At 42.6% G+C, this 13,772-nt stretch overlaps 1 protein-coding gene across 1 annotated transcript; it reads left to right on the top strand.

Moving 5' to 3' along the window:
* Window positions 1-507: 507 nt before the first annotated feature.
* On the top strand, window positions 508-8,809 carry BRK1 (BRICK1 subunit of SCAR/WAVE actin nucleating complex). Its single transcript, XM_027586615.1, has 3 exons — window positions 508-707; window positions 7,812-7,894; window positions 8,143-8,809. Exons 1-3 carry the CDS (start codon window positions 590-592, stop codon window positions 8,167-8,169), a joined length of 228 nt encoding a protein of 75 aa, XP_027442416.1. The 5' UTR covers window positions 508-589; the 3' UTR covers window positions 8,170-8,809.
* Window positions 8,810-13,772: the final 4,963 nt, after the last annotated feature.

Raw genomic sequence — 13,772 nt, forward strand, 5'->3', positions numbered from 1 at the left:
ATGATCCCAGGGTCCTGGGATCGAGCCCCGCATAAGGCTCTCTGCTTGGCTGGAAGCCTGCCTCTCCCTCTCCCACTACCCCCTGCCTGTGTTCCCTCTCTCGCTGTCTCTCTCTCTGTCAAATAAATAAAATCTTTAAAATAATAATACTAACGTTTTATTTGATGACTGCAAGGTGGGGAATCATGTTGTGCTGTTGAAAGCCATTTTCAAAATGAGTTGTATTTAATGTGGCTTAATTGGCTACGCCCAACTAATTGCTGACACAGACCACAACCTTAGTTTGGAGCAGCAGACGCAGCGAGCGTCTCGTGGTCAAGCGCCCCCTAACGACCAAAACCGCCTGCGATGGGCTATGTGGTGGGCAGGAGTGCTTCGGCGCATGCGCACTCCATTTTCACCGTCGGGGTTTTTGCGACTTTTTTCAGGGGCGTGGGAGCAGAGCGAAGGGACTTGACATCGCGCAGGCGCATCACAGTGCCCATGGATTCGTGGGTGCCAAGGCATGGGTGTGGGCTGGCGGCGCAGGCGCACTGGCCGGCTGGAGGGTCGGGGCGCCTGCGCGGTGGCTCCTCGTCAGGTGGCAGCAATGGCGGGTCAAGAGGATCCGGTGCAGCGGGAGATTCACCAGGACTGGGCGAACCGGGAATACATAGAAGTCATCACCAGCAGCATCAAGAAAATCGCGGACTTTCTCAACTCGTTTGGTCAGCGGGCGAGCAGGGGGAGGTGGGGGTGGGTAGGAGGCCACTCAGGCAGTTTGGCGAGGGCGCTGAGAAGCTTTGAAAGGGCTTTCTCCGGGAGCCCTCGGCCCTAGCTGGTTTTCGCGTCCTCCGGACCCCACCTTCCCGTCTCGCCCTGACCCTCAGACTCCACTGGTCAGTCCCTGTGGCGTTCTCCTGCGCCAGGCTGAGCTCATCGGCTTCATTGCCATCACCGCAGATCCATTAACAGGTCCTTCCTTTTCCCAGACTCTTCAGGCAGCTCCATCCACAGTCTTTTCTTCTCTTCGGTAGCCTCCCTGCTTCCTTTGTGACCGGCTTCCCTTCCAGTTCCCACTTTGCACTCAGAGTGCGCCTTTCAGAATGCAACCACAGCCGTGTAGCTGCCTTGTGTAAGTTTCTTGACGGTTCCTCATCATTTTCAGGATCTCTTTAGCGCCATACCTTTTAGTCGCCCATTCCTGTCTCCCGTTTTTGCTGCCCTGAGAGTGGTAGGAGATGAGGTCAGAGGTAAGGTCCAGATTTATGTAAGGACATGGAGAGCCCTGTATTGCTGGTATCTATTCGACAGTACGTGTTACTTCTGCTTCTAGCAAAATCTTTCCTAGGCATGGCCTGCTTATAACAGTCTTCAATTCTTTCTGCTTTGTTCCGTATCCTTCTGGACAGCAAGCCTTAACAAAGACTCCCATCCCATGTTCTCCAAGTGTTTCTTTAACAGAACTGGGCACTGGATAGACTTACTTAAGCAATCACAAGGTGTAAGGATGACATCTAGTGATCTTTTTCCAACTAGTGTGCCTCTTGTTCCACTAATTCAGCAACAAGCAATTAAGATTAAGTAGGGGAAACTGATGTATTAAAAAAAGATTTAAAATGAATTATTTTCCAGCTGGAGGACTGATGCATCCCGAGGAGTAAGGTAACAGAACATGAATTTTCTTAGAAAGCATCAGCAAGAGAGACCAGATCTCAGTACAAGGCTCTCAGGCATTCTGGAGGATACAGAATAGGAATCATTTCCTGCTTTCAAGGAATTTCTATCTTGAAGATGAAATAATGACAGTTTCAGAACACTGGTTTTGTATTAATCTATTTCCTTATAAAGTGTATAAGACTATAATCTTAGTATGATGGATTTTCTCACCAGGGAATGAGGGTGAGGGTAGTATTAATGAGAGAATAGTATAAATATGTATGTCATTGATACGTATTCACACACATAACTTGGTATAGAGGTTGTAATAGGGAATGGTAGTCAACATAGATCTCATAGTATCTTGAAATAGTTTGACTCTGAGTGAAGGAGTATGGTTTAGTGAAAAAGAGATGGATTTGGAGACAGGAGCCTCAAGTTCAGAGGCTAGATTAATTGATTTCAGTGAACTGAAAACATTAGGAAATACTGACCCTATTTACCCTGCTATTCAGATAGTCTGGGTTTCCTCAGAGAGTTTTTCTTTTCCTAAGTTCTGTGCAAACTTTTTTGATGTTCTCATAATTGGTTTCTCCTACTTTTCTGGAGAGCTGAACTATTATTGGAGGTTGTTCACAGCATTCTTTACTCATAACATTCCTTCAGAAGAAGGGCCAGAGAAGAGAAACCAAAATACTGCATACTAGGGGAAGGAAGAATGATGAGAAGATCACAGCTTTGAGATTTGGCTTAGTCAGGTGAGGCAGTGGAAAGTAGTTGGAAAAATCACCAACATGGAGAGTTTTAACCTTAAAAAGCAGAATTAAAAGACTTCACCTTTCTGGTAGGATCTGATATACATACACACAGACTAGCCAAGTAAAGTATTAAGAACATCAGTTAAATCAGTAAAGCATCTAAAATAACAAGTTAAGGGGCACCTGGGTGGGTCATTCGGTTAAGCTTCTGACTCTTGGTTTTGGCTCCGGCTCTGGTAGTGATCTCAATGTAGTGAGATGGAGCCCTGATTTGGGCTCCTGCTCAGTGCCGAGTCTGCTTGCGATTCTCTCTCCCTCTGCCCCTCCCACTCCTGCGTGCTCTCTGTATCTCAAATAAGTGAATAAATCTTAATAAAATAAAATAAGTTAAGCTGGGGCTGTTTTTCAAAATTTAAAAGTGATCTGGCATCTCAATCCCCCACATTTGGATCTGGGTAATGTAATAACTTCATTTCTGAGCACTGAATTGTATTAATAAACTTTTTTTTTAAGGTTTATTTATTTGAGAGAGAATGAGCAAGACTGAGTGGGGGCAGAGCAGAGGGAGAGGGAGAGATAGTCTGAAGCAGACTCTGCTGAGTGCAGAGCCCTATGTGGGGCTCTGCCTCATGACCCTGAGATCATGACCTGAGCCAAAAATCAGGATTTGCACCACCCGGGCGCCCCTGTATTAAGAAACTTTTAATTCACATACATTTATCTTTGACATAAATCTTGGCATATTACAGCCACTAGATTTATGGCAGGTGAGTCTTGGAACTGACCAAAAATTGGAGTTTGACCTTAGGATTTGCAGAGGAGAAATGTCTCTTCTCTTGTTTTATAAGCAAGGAAATACCGGCACTGAAATTTTACCAAACGTGTGAGTCACATTTTATGATCAAATAGAGAATAAAGACTTTTCTTTTTGAGATTTTCAACATGTCCTAGACTGAGGAAATAGTCACACAGAATTCCAGTCTTACAGAGCCAGAAGGATGGCCCCAAGGATTGCTGCCATTTTCAAAGAGCTCCTGAGGGCTCCCGGGTGGCTCAGTCAGTTAAGCATCTGCCTTCGGCTCAGGTCATGATCCCGGGGTTCCAGGATCGAGCCCGCATTGGGCTCCCTGTCCTGCAGGAAGCCTGCTTCTCCCTCTCCCACTCCCCCTGCTTGTGTTCCCTCTCTGGCTGTCTCTCTGTCAAATAAATAAATTAAAATCTTTAAAAAAAAAAAGAAAAGAAAATGGCAGCATTCCTACAGTCCTTACCCTGAGCACAGAGTCTGTGTAGGCCATGTGCTTTGGAGAGGGAACTTTTTTCAAGATAGCTAGTGACTTTCTGAACAGCTTTTACCCTGAGATTCCTTCCAACTGGTGAGAGTGATTATATTCATGGGCCACCTGAACCTGAGGCCCCACAAATCATAAGGCAGTGATAACATCCTAACACTAGACCTGTTCTGTACCGTGAATTGGTGAAGTTTCTAAAAACAGATTGTCACATATAATAGCTTTTAATTTTTATACCATTTTATCTGATTCTAAAACTAATATGTGCAGAAAAGTGTAACAAAAATAATAAATGTGGTTATTTTTAAATGTCAGTTTTTATACTTAGCCAACAAGTATAGCATGTCTGTCATGATCCCAGCTATGTGTCACATCCTCTGAGAAAGGAATAAATAAGAATAAATGGACATGGTAGCCACTCCTGAGAAATTTAGAATTCTGTTAGAGAAGTAAGCCTTAATGGCAACAATTCAAGAGAATGACAGTGTTGATTTTTGTAGGCTAAGGTTATGTGCATTAAAGGGTTCAGAGGAGCTGATAAGTGGCATTTGTCAGGAGTGGTAATGGATACACATCATCCAGCACCCTGACAAGGACGATCAGTATCTTCATTAAAGTCTGGTGATAGGGGCACCTGGGTGGCTCAGTCGGTTAAGTGTCTGCCTTCGGCTCTGGTCATGATCCCCGGGATTCCGGGATGGAGCCCCACTTTGGGCTTCCTGCTCAGCGGGGAGTCTGCTTCTCCTTTCCGGCCCCTGCTCATGCTCGCACTCTCTCTCTCAAATAAATAAGTAAAATTAAAAAAAAAAAAAAAAAGTCTGGTGATAATATACTCTTAAATGCACTCTGGTCTCAGATTTGTTCAGCTGCTGAATGCTTTCCCAGTGTTTTGCTTGAATCAGTATGTATTTCTTGGGATCTGAAATATGATCAAAGTTTCTGGAGTTCAACATCTTATATTTCTCAACAGTGCTTATCCATTTAGGCCAGTAATGTACTGTTGTTCTTAGATTCTGATTCATTACCAGAGTGACAGAGCTAGAACAGAACAGCCATCCAGGAAGGAACCCTCCCTCTCACCACTCCACCCCTGCAGATAATTTTGGCATGTCTCTTTTTATGGGAAATGACAGGTTGTTAGTGTTAACATTCACGCTCTTACTAAATAGCATACGTGATATGCCTTTGAGCTTCTAAAAACCAGATCGAAAGAGACGTGGTCCTGTTGGGCAGTCCTGGCAGTGGTGCAAGTGTATCTAGGAAAAAGAGGGTACTGAGTTCCTTCTACTCAAGCTAGATCTAGGAATTAGAAGAAGCAGCACTAGGAGATAAACAACACGATTTAAAAGAAAAATGAGGAATGTCTAGAATAGGTAAATCCACAGAGATAGATTAATGGTTGCCAGGGGTTGGGATGAGGCTGAATGGGGAATGACTGCTAATTGGTACAAGGTTTCATGTAGGGATTATGAAGATGTTCTAAAATTAGATTATGTTGATGGTTGCACAACTCTATTCTAAACACCATTGAATTGTATACTTCAAGTAAGTGAACTTCATGGTATATAAATGAATATATCAGTAAAGCTATTTTTAAAAAATAAGAGTAGCAGTGAAGATGGATGGGTGGGAAAGGATCTAGTATGGCAAAAAGAAAAAAAGGAAACAGAAAGTGGAAGAGATGAGCTATAAGCAGATTTTAAGACCTGTGGGGAATAGACTACAACTCCAGAGGTTCATAAAGGTGGTAGCAGGGTGTGTGGTGGGAGAGTACCATCCTGAGCAGAAGGGAACTGGGCTCCGAACCCAGCTGTGCTATTGTTTTGTCCCATCAGTTATCCAAGATGAGCCTTGGCTTCCCCTTGTAGAATTAGCGGAGTCACACTAGAGCCAATTTTTTGTTTCACTAACATACCAGAATCCATAATTTCTTTCTCAAAAACATCTCTATGCCAGACAAGATACTTGTTATAAAAATTAATAAGAGGCAGTATTTGATTAGTTGATTTTAGCCCAGTGAAGTGGGCTTTGATTAACTCATTCTAGTGGGGTAACAAACATGTAAAAAAAATGATAAGTTACAAGTACATAAATACATTTGTCTAGGTAGCAGGAACATTTCCTATGTTAAATATTCAAACTTGTAATTTTGTTTTTTTAATGAGTTAAAAAGATGCCTTATTTTTTGTTTTGTTTTTTTTTCTTTTTGAAGATTTTATTTATTTATTTGACAGAGACACAGTGTGAGAGGGAACACAAGCAGGGGGAGTGGGAGAGGGAGAAGCAGGCTTCCCATGGAGCAGGGAGCCCGATATGGGGCTCGATGTGGGGCTCGATCCCAGGACCCTGTGATCATGACCCGAGCCGAAGGCAGACGCTTAGCAACTGAGCCACCCAGGCGCCCTGCAAACTTGTAATTTCTAATGGCCATTTTAATAGTCTTTCATAAATACACCATACTTTATGAAACCATTCCTAAGTAATAGTGGTGAACATTCTTGTTTGTTAAATCTGTATCCAGAGGGAGAAATGATAACCTAAGACCAAGCACATAAGTAATTTATAAACTAGAAATTCAACCATAAATGTAGAGCAGAATTATATGGCTCTGGCAGAGACCTCTCAGAGGTCCAATTTGAACTGAGCCTTGAAGGAGAATGTTTAGAAAGGCAAGATGAATAAGATGCAGACGTGGAGAAGTGAAAGTTGAGGCAAGAGGATTTGTCAAAATGGATGTGGACATGCTTTTGCATAACAGGGAAGAGATGAAAAGGAAATTGTGAGCTAAGTGTTAAATCATTGTGCGTGGGAGAGTGTCTCGGAGAAAGGATATTTTAGACTTAAAAAGTGAAGGTTATTGAGGATGACCGAACAACGGTGTTGAAGGAAGTAATAGGAAATCATGAGCATGCCCAGAAACATTTTTCTCCTGTTCAGAATGGTTAGGGAAAGAGTAGTCAAGTGGTTTCTCTTAGAGTAGTTTGCAGAGGAAAAGGTATTTTGGGGGAAATCTGGGTTTCATTTTGGATGAGTGGTGAAAGAAGGTTGGAAAAGGAAGAAAAGAAACTTTGCTGTTTTCCACAGATGGAATGTGGGCTCCACAGGGTATTTGATGTTCTCCCAAGTTTTCTCTCATGCTGGCATGCCTGCGCAGATATTGACGACACATGAAGTACCTTCCTAGAACAAAAGCAGTGATGAGGCTTCTGTGAGCTCAGAAACAGGGACGCCTTCCCTCCCCTCCTGCTTTCATGGCCTCTGTTTTTCTTCCCTGTTGAGATTATTTTCTTCCTCTTGTCACTTCCCCTCTCTTGAAACTCTTGGTTTGTCTATGAGCAAATAGCCGTTTGTAGAGTTTTGGTGTGTTAGTTTTCTTTGGCTGCCATAACAAATTACCATAAATGTAGCCGCTTTTGTCACATAAGTTTATTATTTTATAGTTGTATAGTTTGGAAGTCCAACATCACTTCACTGGGCTAAAATCAAGGTGTCAGCAGGGCTGCCTTCCTTTCTGGAGACTCTAGGAGAGGATCTGTTTCCTTGCTCATTGGGTTGGTGGCAGAATTCAGTTTCTTGTGGCTGTAGGACAAATCTGTTTCCTTGCTGGCTGTCAGCTGAGAGCTATTTCCAGCTTCTCAGTGTCTCTGGCATCTTTTGGCTCATGGCCTCCTTCCTCCATCTTCAAAGCCAGCCATAGCAGGTTGAGTTCCCCTCACACACTTTGAATCTCTTCTTCTTCCTCTACCTTTCCTTGGTCTATCTCTCCCTACAGTTATGGATTTGTGATTAGATAATCCAGGATCTCAAGGTCCTTAACCTGAATCACATCTGCAAAATCCCTTTTGTCATGTAGGATACATACTTACAGCTTCAGGGATTTAGGGCATGGACGTCTTTGGGGGTCATTATTCTCTGCCTACCACCGTTGATAGGAAGTTCAGCAGATCCATTCTAAGCATATGTGCTCCTAATATAATTCTCACCTCTTCCCCATTCCCTTGCTTTGCTCACCTGCTCCCACTTGTGCTCTGCATGATGTATCATTCCTCTTCATCAGGGAAGGGCTGTGTGTGTGTGTTTGTATTTGGAATGACATTAATCCTGAACATCAGTCTCCTTTTACCAGATATGTCTTGTCGTTCAAGACTTGCAACACTGAACGAGAAATTGACAGCCCTTGAACGGAGAATAGAGTACATTGAAGCACGGGTGAGTATGTCAGGGAAGGTACTGAGGCTAGGCAAGGGCTGTGCAGAGAGAATAAGCATTTCCACTTGTTGCTGAAACAAACCTGGAAGCAGTAACAGGCTTAGAAGTTAATGAACTTCCCTGGATTTGAACCAGGTTTCTGGGGCTCCAGAGCTATTGTCTTTTGTACCACTCCCTACTACCTAGGATCTATAAAAAGATTTTTTTAATACTTTTGAATTTATCTAATTGTCAGTTTCCTTTGACAGGTGACAAAAGGTGAGACCCTCACCTAGAACTACACCATGCTGCTGCTGGGAAGTTGCTTTACGGAATACAGGCCAACGTGGGAAAGTCCCCAGCAGCCTCAGCTCCTTCCTCTGTCCTTAAAGAGCAACAGGGCTTATTCTTGTTTTTCTTTTTTCAAAAACGTGGCCTTTGGGCTCTGCCGTGTACATCAGTGTGTGATGTGGCATGTGGGAAGACGTCCAGGAGAGCTCTTGGAACCAACATTAGGCATTTTGTCTTTTTAAGTAACATTTTGTAGAACTGTTCGTCAGTGTATTTGAGGCGCTCCGAGCCAAATGCCTGGGACTCTTTGTCAAGGTCCTCCCCACCTTTCTTTCTCTCTCTCTCTCTCTCTCTCTCTCTGACTTTCCTTACAGTTCTCATTGCCTCTGCATTGATTCTATAAACAGTCTTGTGTCTCCTTTCCACCTTTGGTGGGGGATGGGAGGCAGTCCTGGCTGAAACACTTACGCCCTGGCAAGGTGGCCACCAGAGAATGTTGTTCCTAACCCACCAGTTTCTTGTCCTTTTGGGGAAGTCAAGGCCAGGCCCCCACTTCGCTTGAAGGGACATTTTCAGAATTTTCTTTTTGTCACTTGGGGTGTATTTGCCTCTCATATTTCCCTAATAAACTCCAACTTTATCTGACTGCTGTGATTGTGGTGGGGAGAGGCGCTAGAAATGGGGCTCACCCATTCCACAGAAATCGGGCGTGTGGGATTATTATTCTAATGTAAAACTTCCAGATGTATCTCTTTGATGAAAGCCTAGGTGGCTTACCAGCCGGAGGGCCCCCCACCATGTTTGGACTTTGAGCTGACTAATTCATCCTGGGAGTCATTTGGTCATTCAGCAGACATTTATCAAGTACTTACTATGTAGGCACGTTATGCTCCAATAAAAGATAAGGGTTGAATCAGGCATGATGCTTACAGTCTATTGGAATACCAGCATCCACACAGTTTAACCACAACCCAGGGCAGACTGTGAGTTTTATCCAGTAAAAGCTAACTGTCTATTTCTTTTGAAAAGCAAATAGTTTAAACAGAAGAGGCTAAAACTTTTCATTCTAGCATCCAAAGCTTGCTATAAACTTATGCCACCCTACTTTTAAAGGCTTATTTCTTATATAGAATCTCTGTTTTAGTCATGTAGAAGTTGTCACACTACATGCACGAAAATTTCCCCCTATTCAAATCGTATTTGCTATTTCAAGGCTAGCTCAAGTCAAACCTCTTCCAGAAAGATCTGGACTTGACTTTTTCATTCAGTACTGCCCTTTTCCTTTCTCAGTCCTTCCCATCTCATCACGCCATACTGACACTACACTTCAGCTCTGGATTGGATCTTGTTATGAGCTGTTCTCTGATGTAGTACCTAGTACTACATGGTATAATTAGTATACATGAGCATCTTTTCCTATACTGCCCAGCTGGGTGCCTTGCAAAAGGCAGGTGGTCAGTAAACACCAATTCAACTGACTTTAGAGCCCAAGCTGCTTCACATTGTCAGATATTTTTACTTTTTAAAGATTTTATTTATTTGACAGAGACACAGCAAGAGAGGGAACACAAGCAGGGGTAGTGGGAGAGGGAGAAGCAGGCTTCCCGCGGAACAGGGAGCCTGATGGGCTCGATCCCAGGACCCTGGGATCATGACCTGAGCCGAAGGCAGACGCTTAATGACTGAACCACCCAGGTGCCCCTGTCAGATCTTTTTAGAACCTCTGCTTAGTCCTTTGGAAGACCATTTTAAATAGTACCTTCATTTAAAAATGGGGTTTTACAGTGGAGACAAACCTGACATCCTTTCCTTTGGGAAGTGCTTTTGACATCCAGCTTGTCGGTAGAGTGCTTCTAACAGTCACTTGAATTCATTATTCATAATAGCTCAGTCCTTTCCAGGATGAAGTAAGGTGGCTCAGGTCACGATCCCAGGGTCCGGGGATCGAGTCCCGCGTCGGGCTCCCTGCTGCTTCTCCCTCTGCCTCTCTCTCTCTGTCTTTCATGAATAAATAAATAAAATCTTAAAAGAAAAAAAATGAAGTAAGTACTTATAAAGTTCAAGTTTTAGGTCGTCTGGTGCTCCACAGTCAATTTAGCAGACATTTATTGAGTTCCTGCTACATGCAAGGACTGTACCATGAGATTGTGATAGGGGCAAAAGTGATGGTAACTAATATAAGCAGGAAAAAGCCTTCCTTTAATGAAATCACATGAATGAAAATGTTCAATAAATTCTTTGTGGTTGCATAGATGTCAATCTGTTAATTTAGTGATATCAAAGTAACATTTCTCAAAAAGTCTCCTAAGTAATACCATGTTGTGGATGGTAACCTGCTGGTTGTAAAGGAAACAACTGGTAACATTGGATGTGGGCAGCAAGTGAACCCAGCCTCCCTTCATCACACCTGGCACTTTAAGGTGTCAGAGTGCTTTTCTCTGTTATAACTCCCTTTATAGAATGAGGCCCTGGTTTGCACAAGGGTACGTAGCTGGTGTTGTCTATACTTTGAGTATTACCATGTGCTAGATGTGCTGATTGCTTTATGTATTTTAGTTCATTTAATCCTCAGACTCTAAGGAGTAGGCATTCTTATCTCCCTGTAATAGGTGAGGAACTAGTTTAGAGAGGCTAAAACTTGTCCAAAGTCCTAGGAAGTAAGGGAAGGTACTGGGATTTGAATTTAGACCTACGTGACTTAGGCGGTTCTAACCATTCTTCTATTCTGAATGTGGTAGAGTGAGATCTAAAATTTATTCTCATTCCTAGTCCAGTGCCCCTTCACTGTCCTCACCTGAGACCCTCTAAGCAATTACACAGCTCTGTTAGTCTTACACGTTTCCACCCTTTTGTGAAGAAGGCTTCATAGGTTGTCCTTGCTGTGTCTGGCAAACACTGCATTCATATCTATGTTGTCTAGTTTCGCTTCCAACAGCTTCCTTTCTCCGAAGGTTTAATTTTTTGAAGATTATTTATTTATTTATTTGAGAGAGAGAGTGAGAAACAGCATGAGAGGGGAGAGGGTCAGAGGGAGAAGCAGGCTCCCTGCTAAGCCGGGAGCCCGATGCAGGACCTGATCCCAGGACTCCGGTATCATGACCTGAGCCGAAGGCAGTCACTTAACAGCCACCCAGGTGTCCTCTGAAGGTTTAATTTTATGCTGTATTTTCTGGAAGCTTTGCCCAAGGAATTTAATCCACTCTAGCACTTCCTCTAGCTATCTTTGGGTTGAGCCAAAAGAAGCAGCTACATCCCCCTTCTGAAAGGCCTTATCTGGTCGGGCTCCAGAAACTGGAATTTTACTCTTAAGTCATACACATCTTTGCTCACAGGTCATTGCAGTACATAGTGTGAGGCTAAACAACCATTTGTTTTGTCCCCAAGGTGTCACTTCTTCAACTTAGAGAGTAATAGTTCTGAAATACTAACATTTTGTCCTTATTGAGGATGATAAAGTTATATTTTACATTTTATTTATTTTTTTAAATACAATTTTTTTAAAAGATTTATTTGAGAGAGCAGAAGAGCATGAGCAGGGGGAGCAGCAGAGGGAGAAACAGCCTCCCCACTGAGCAGGAAGCCCAATGCGGGGCTTGATCTCGGGGTCCTGGGATCATGACCTGAGTCAAAGGCAGACACTTAACCAACTGAGCCACCCAGGTGCTCTTATTTACTTATTTTTAAGTAATCTCTACATCCAACGTGGGGCTTGAATTCATGACCCTGAGATCAAGAGTTGCATGCTCTCCCAACTGAGACAGTCAGATGTCCTTGATGTAAGTCAATTCTTAAAAGCCAAGGATGCCTGGTGAAAAGGGAAAAATCATCAGACCTACTGTGTGAAGAGCACTAAGGTGAAAATATGGGAAATGAGAGGTTTATTTCTGGGAGATTAAAACTACAAAGTATAAACATTCATTCATTCCACAAATATTTATTGAGGGATTACTATGTGCCAGGTACTGTGCTAAGCATTGAGAATATTGCAGAGAAGTCATGGTCTTGCCTTCACAGCACTTCAGTGAGGGTCACACAATAATCTTGCACACAAAAAAAGTTACACATGGTGCTGTGAAAGGCTGGAGATCTGATGATCAAAGAAGGTGGTCCACAATTCTAATTAAAACATTCAGTCATGTGGAATAGACTCTAAGGGCAGAAGCAGCGCAGAAATAGCAGGGTTCAGAGGGTTCCTTTTTAGTCAAAGATGAACTTCAGGAAGAAAGAAAAATAATCTATCAAATCTATTAAGTACCAGGCACTATACTAAGGATTCCACATGCATTAAAGCTGTGTCATTATCTCCATTTTGAAATTAAAGAAACTGAAGCACATGTAAGGGTGTGAAAAGGGTGGTCAGAGGAGAGTGCTGGGTTAGAGAGGTTCATCATTTCCCGCCTTGGCGAATATGATGGCATGAGTTAATCTGAGGAGTCAGACAAACCTACAAAGGAACACCAGAACCTCGGTGATTTTGCCATGGGCTCTCCTTGAAAGTACGTTGTACAAAGAGATGGTGTATCCTGATGGCCTCCAGCGGGATAGTGACCAGCAGGGATGCGGACGTCCAGCTGTATTGAACAACAACAACATGGAAACGTTTGTGGAGGAAAACCCCAAGGAAAGACAGGACTTCCTGTTAAATTGCAATGACTCAGAGACATCATAATTTACAGGATTCATGCAAACATACTTGCATATGTGCTTCCAGTTTCGTGAAGTGAAACATACCAGTTTAGTATTATAGAAATGCCTACATTCGTAAAGTGACAGCAGCTGTTTAAATGCAGGCCTTAAGATAGGTATTACACCATTGCAAATAATATTTACAAAGATCATTTAAAAAAGAAGGAAAACATGGTTAGGATATACCAAGTAAAAGTGAAACTACAGACTATATTGTTCTTATGCTACAACTTTCCACTACGCAAAAAGAAACATGGAGAGAAGAATAGAAGAAAATGCACCCAATGTTTTAATACAACTGGTGATTTCTTTCCCCTTATACTTCCATCTCTTCTCTAAATTTTCCTTTAGGAGGATATATTTTGCCTTGTTTATATTTTGACCAATTAAAAAATACAAAGAAGTATAATAAAGCAAACATTGATAATTTCACCATGTAAATTTAATAGTGTGCTGTCATATATATATTTTTTTAAGAAAATACATGGTGAGTCTAAAATCCCCTTTAACTTCCACTCTGATCCCATTTCCCTTCTTCGTCCCCAGGAGCAACAACTATCACGGGTCGGATGTGTATCTATCCAGGCTTTTCCCCTAAATTTATTTTATTTTATTTTTTAAAGATTTTATTTATTTATTTGACAGAGAGACACAGTGAGAGAAGGAACACAAGCGGGGGAGTGGGAGAGGGAGAAGCAGACTTCCCGCGGAGCAGGGAGCCTGATGCGGGGCTCGATCCCAGGACCCTGGGATCATGACCTGAGCGAAGGCAGACGCTTAATGACTGAGCCACCTAGGAGTCCCCTAAATTTTTTTTAAATTTACATATAGAATTCACATTTTGGTGTATAGATCTGAGTTTTGACAAGAGAGTCATGTAACCATCAGCACAATTGAGTTACAGAATATCCCATCATCCCCA

This window comes from Zalophus californianus, chromosome 1 (assembly GCF_009762305.2).
Source record: "Zalophus californianus isolate mZalCal1 chromosome 1, mZalCal1.pri.v2, whole genome shotgun sequence".
NCBI lineage: Eukaryota > Metazoa > Chordata > Mammalia > Carnivora > Otariidae > Zalophus > Zalophus californianus.

Coding starts and splice junctions, on each gene's coding strand:
- BRK1 (XM_027586615.1), top strand. CDS start 590: ATGGCGGGTCAAGAGGATCCGGTGCAGCGGGAGATTCACCAGGACTGG. Junction 708..7,811: donor GGACTTTCTCAACTCGTTTG/GTCAGCGGGCGA, acceptor TCCTTTTACCAG/ATATGTCTTGTCGTTCAAGA. Junction 7,895..8,142: donor TAGAGTACATTGAAGCACGG/GTGAGTATGTCA, acceptor TTCCTTTGACAG/GTGACAAAAGGTGAGACCCT.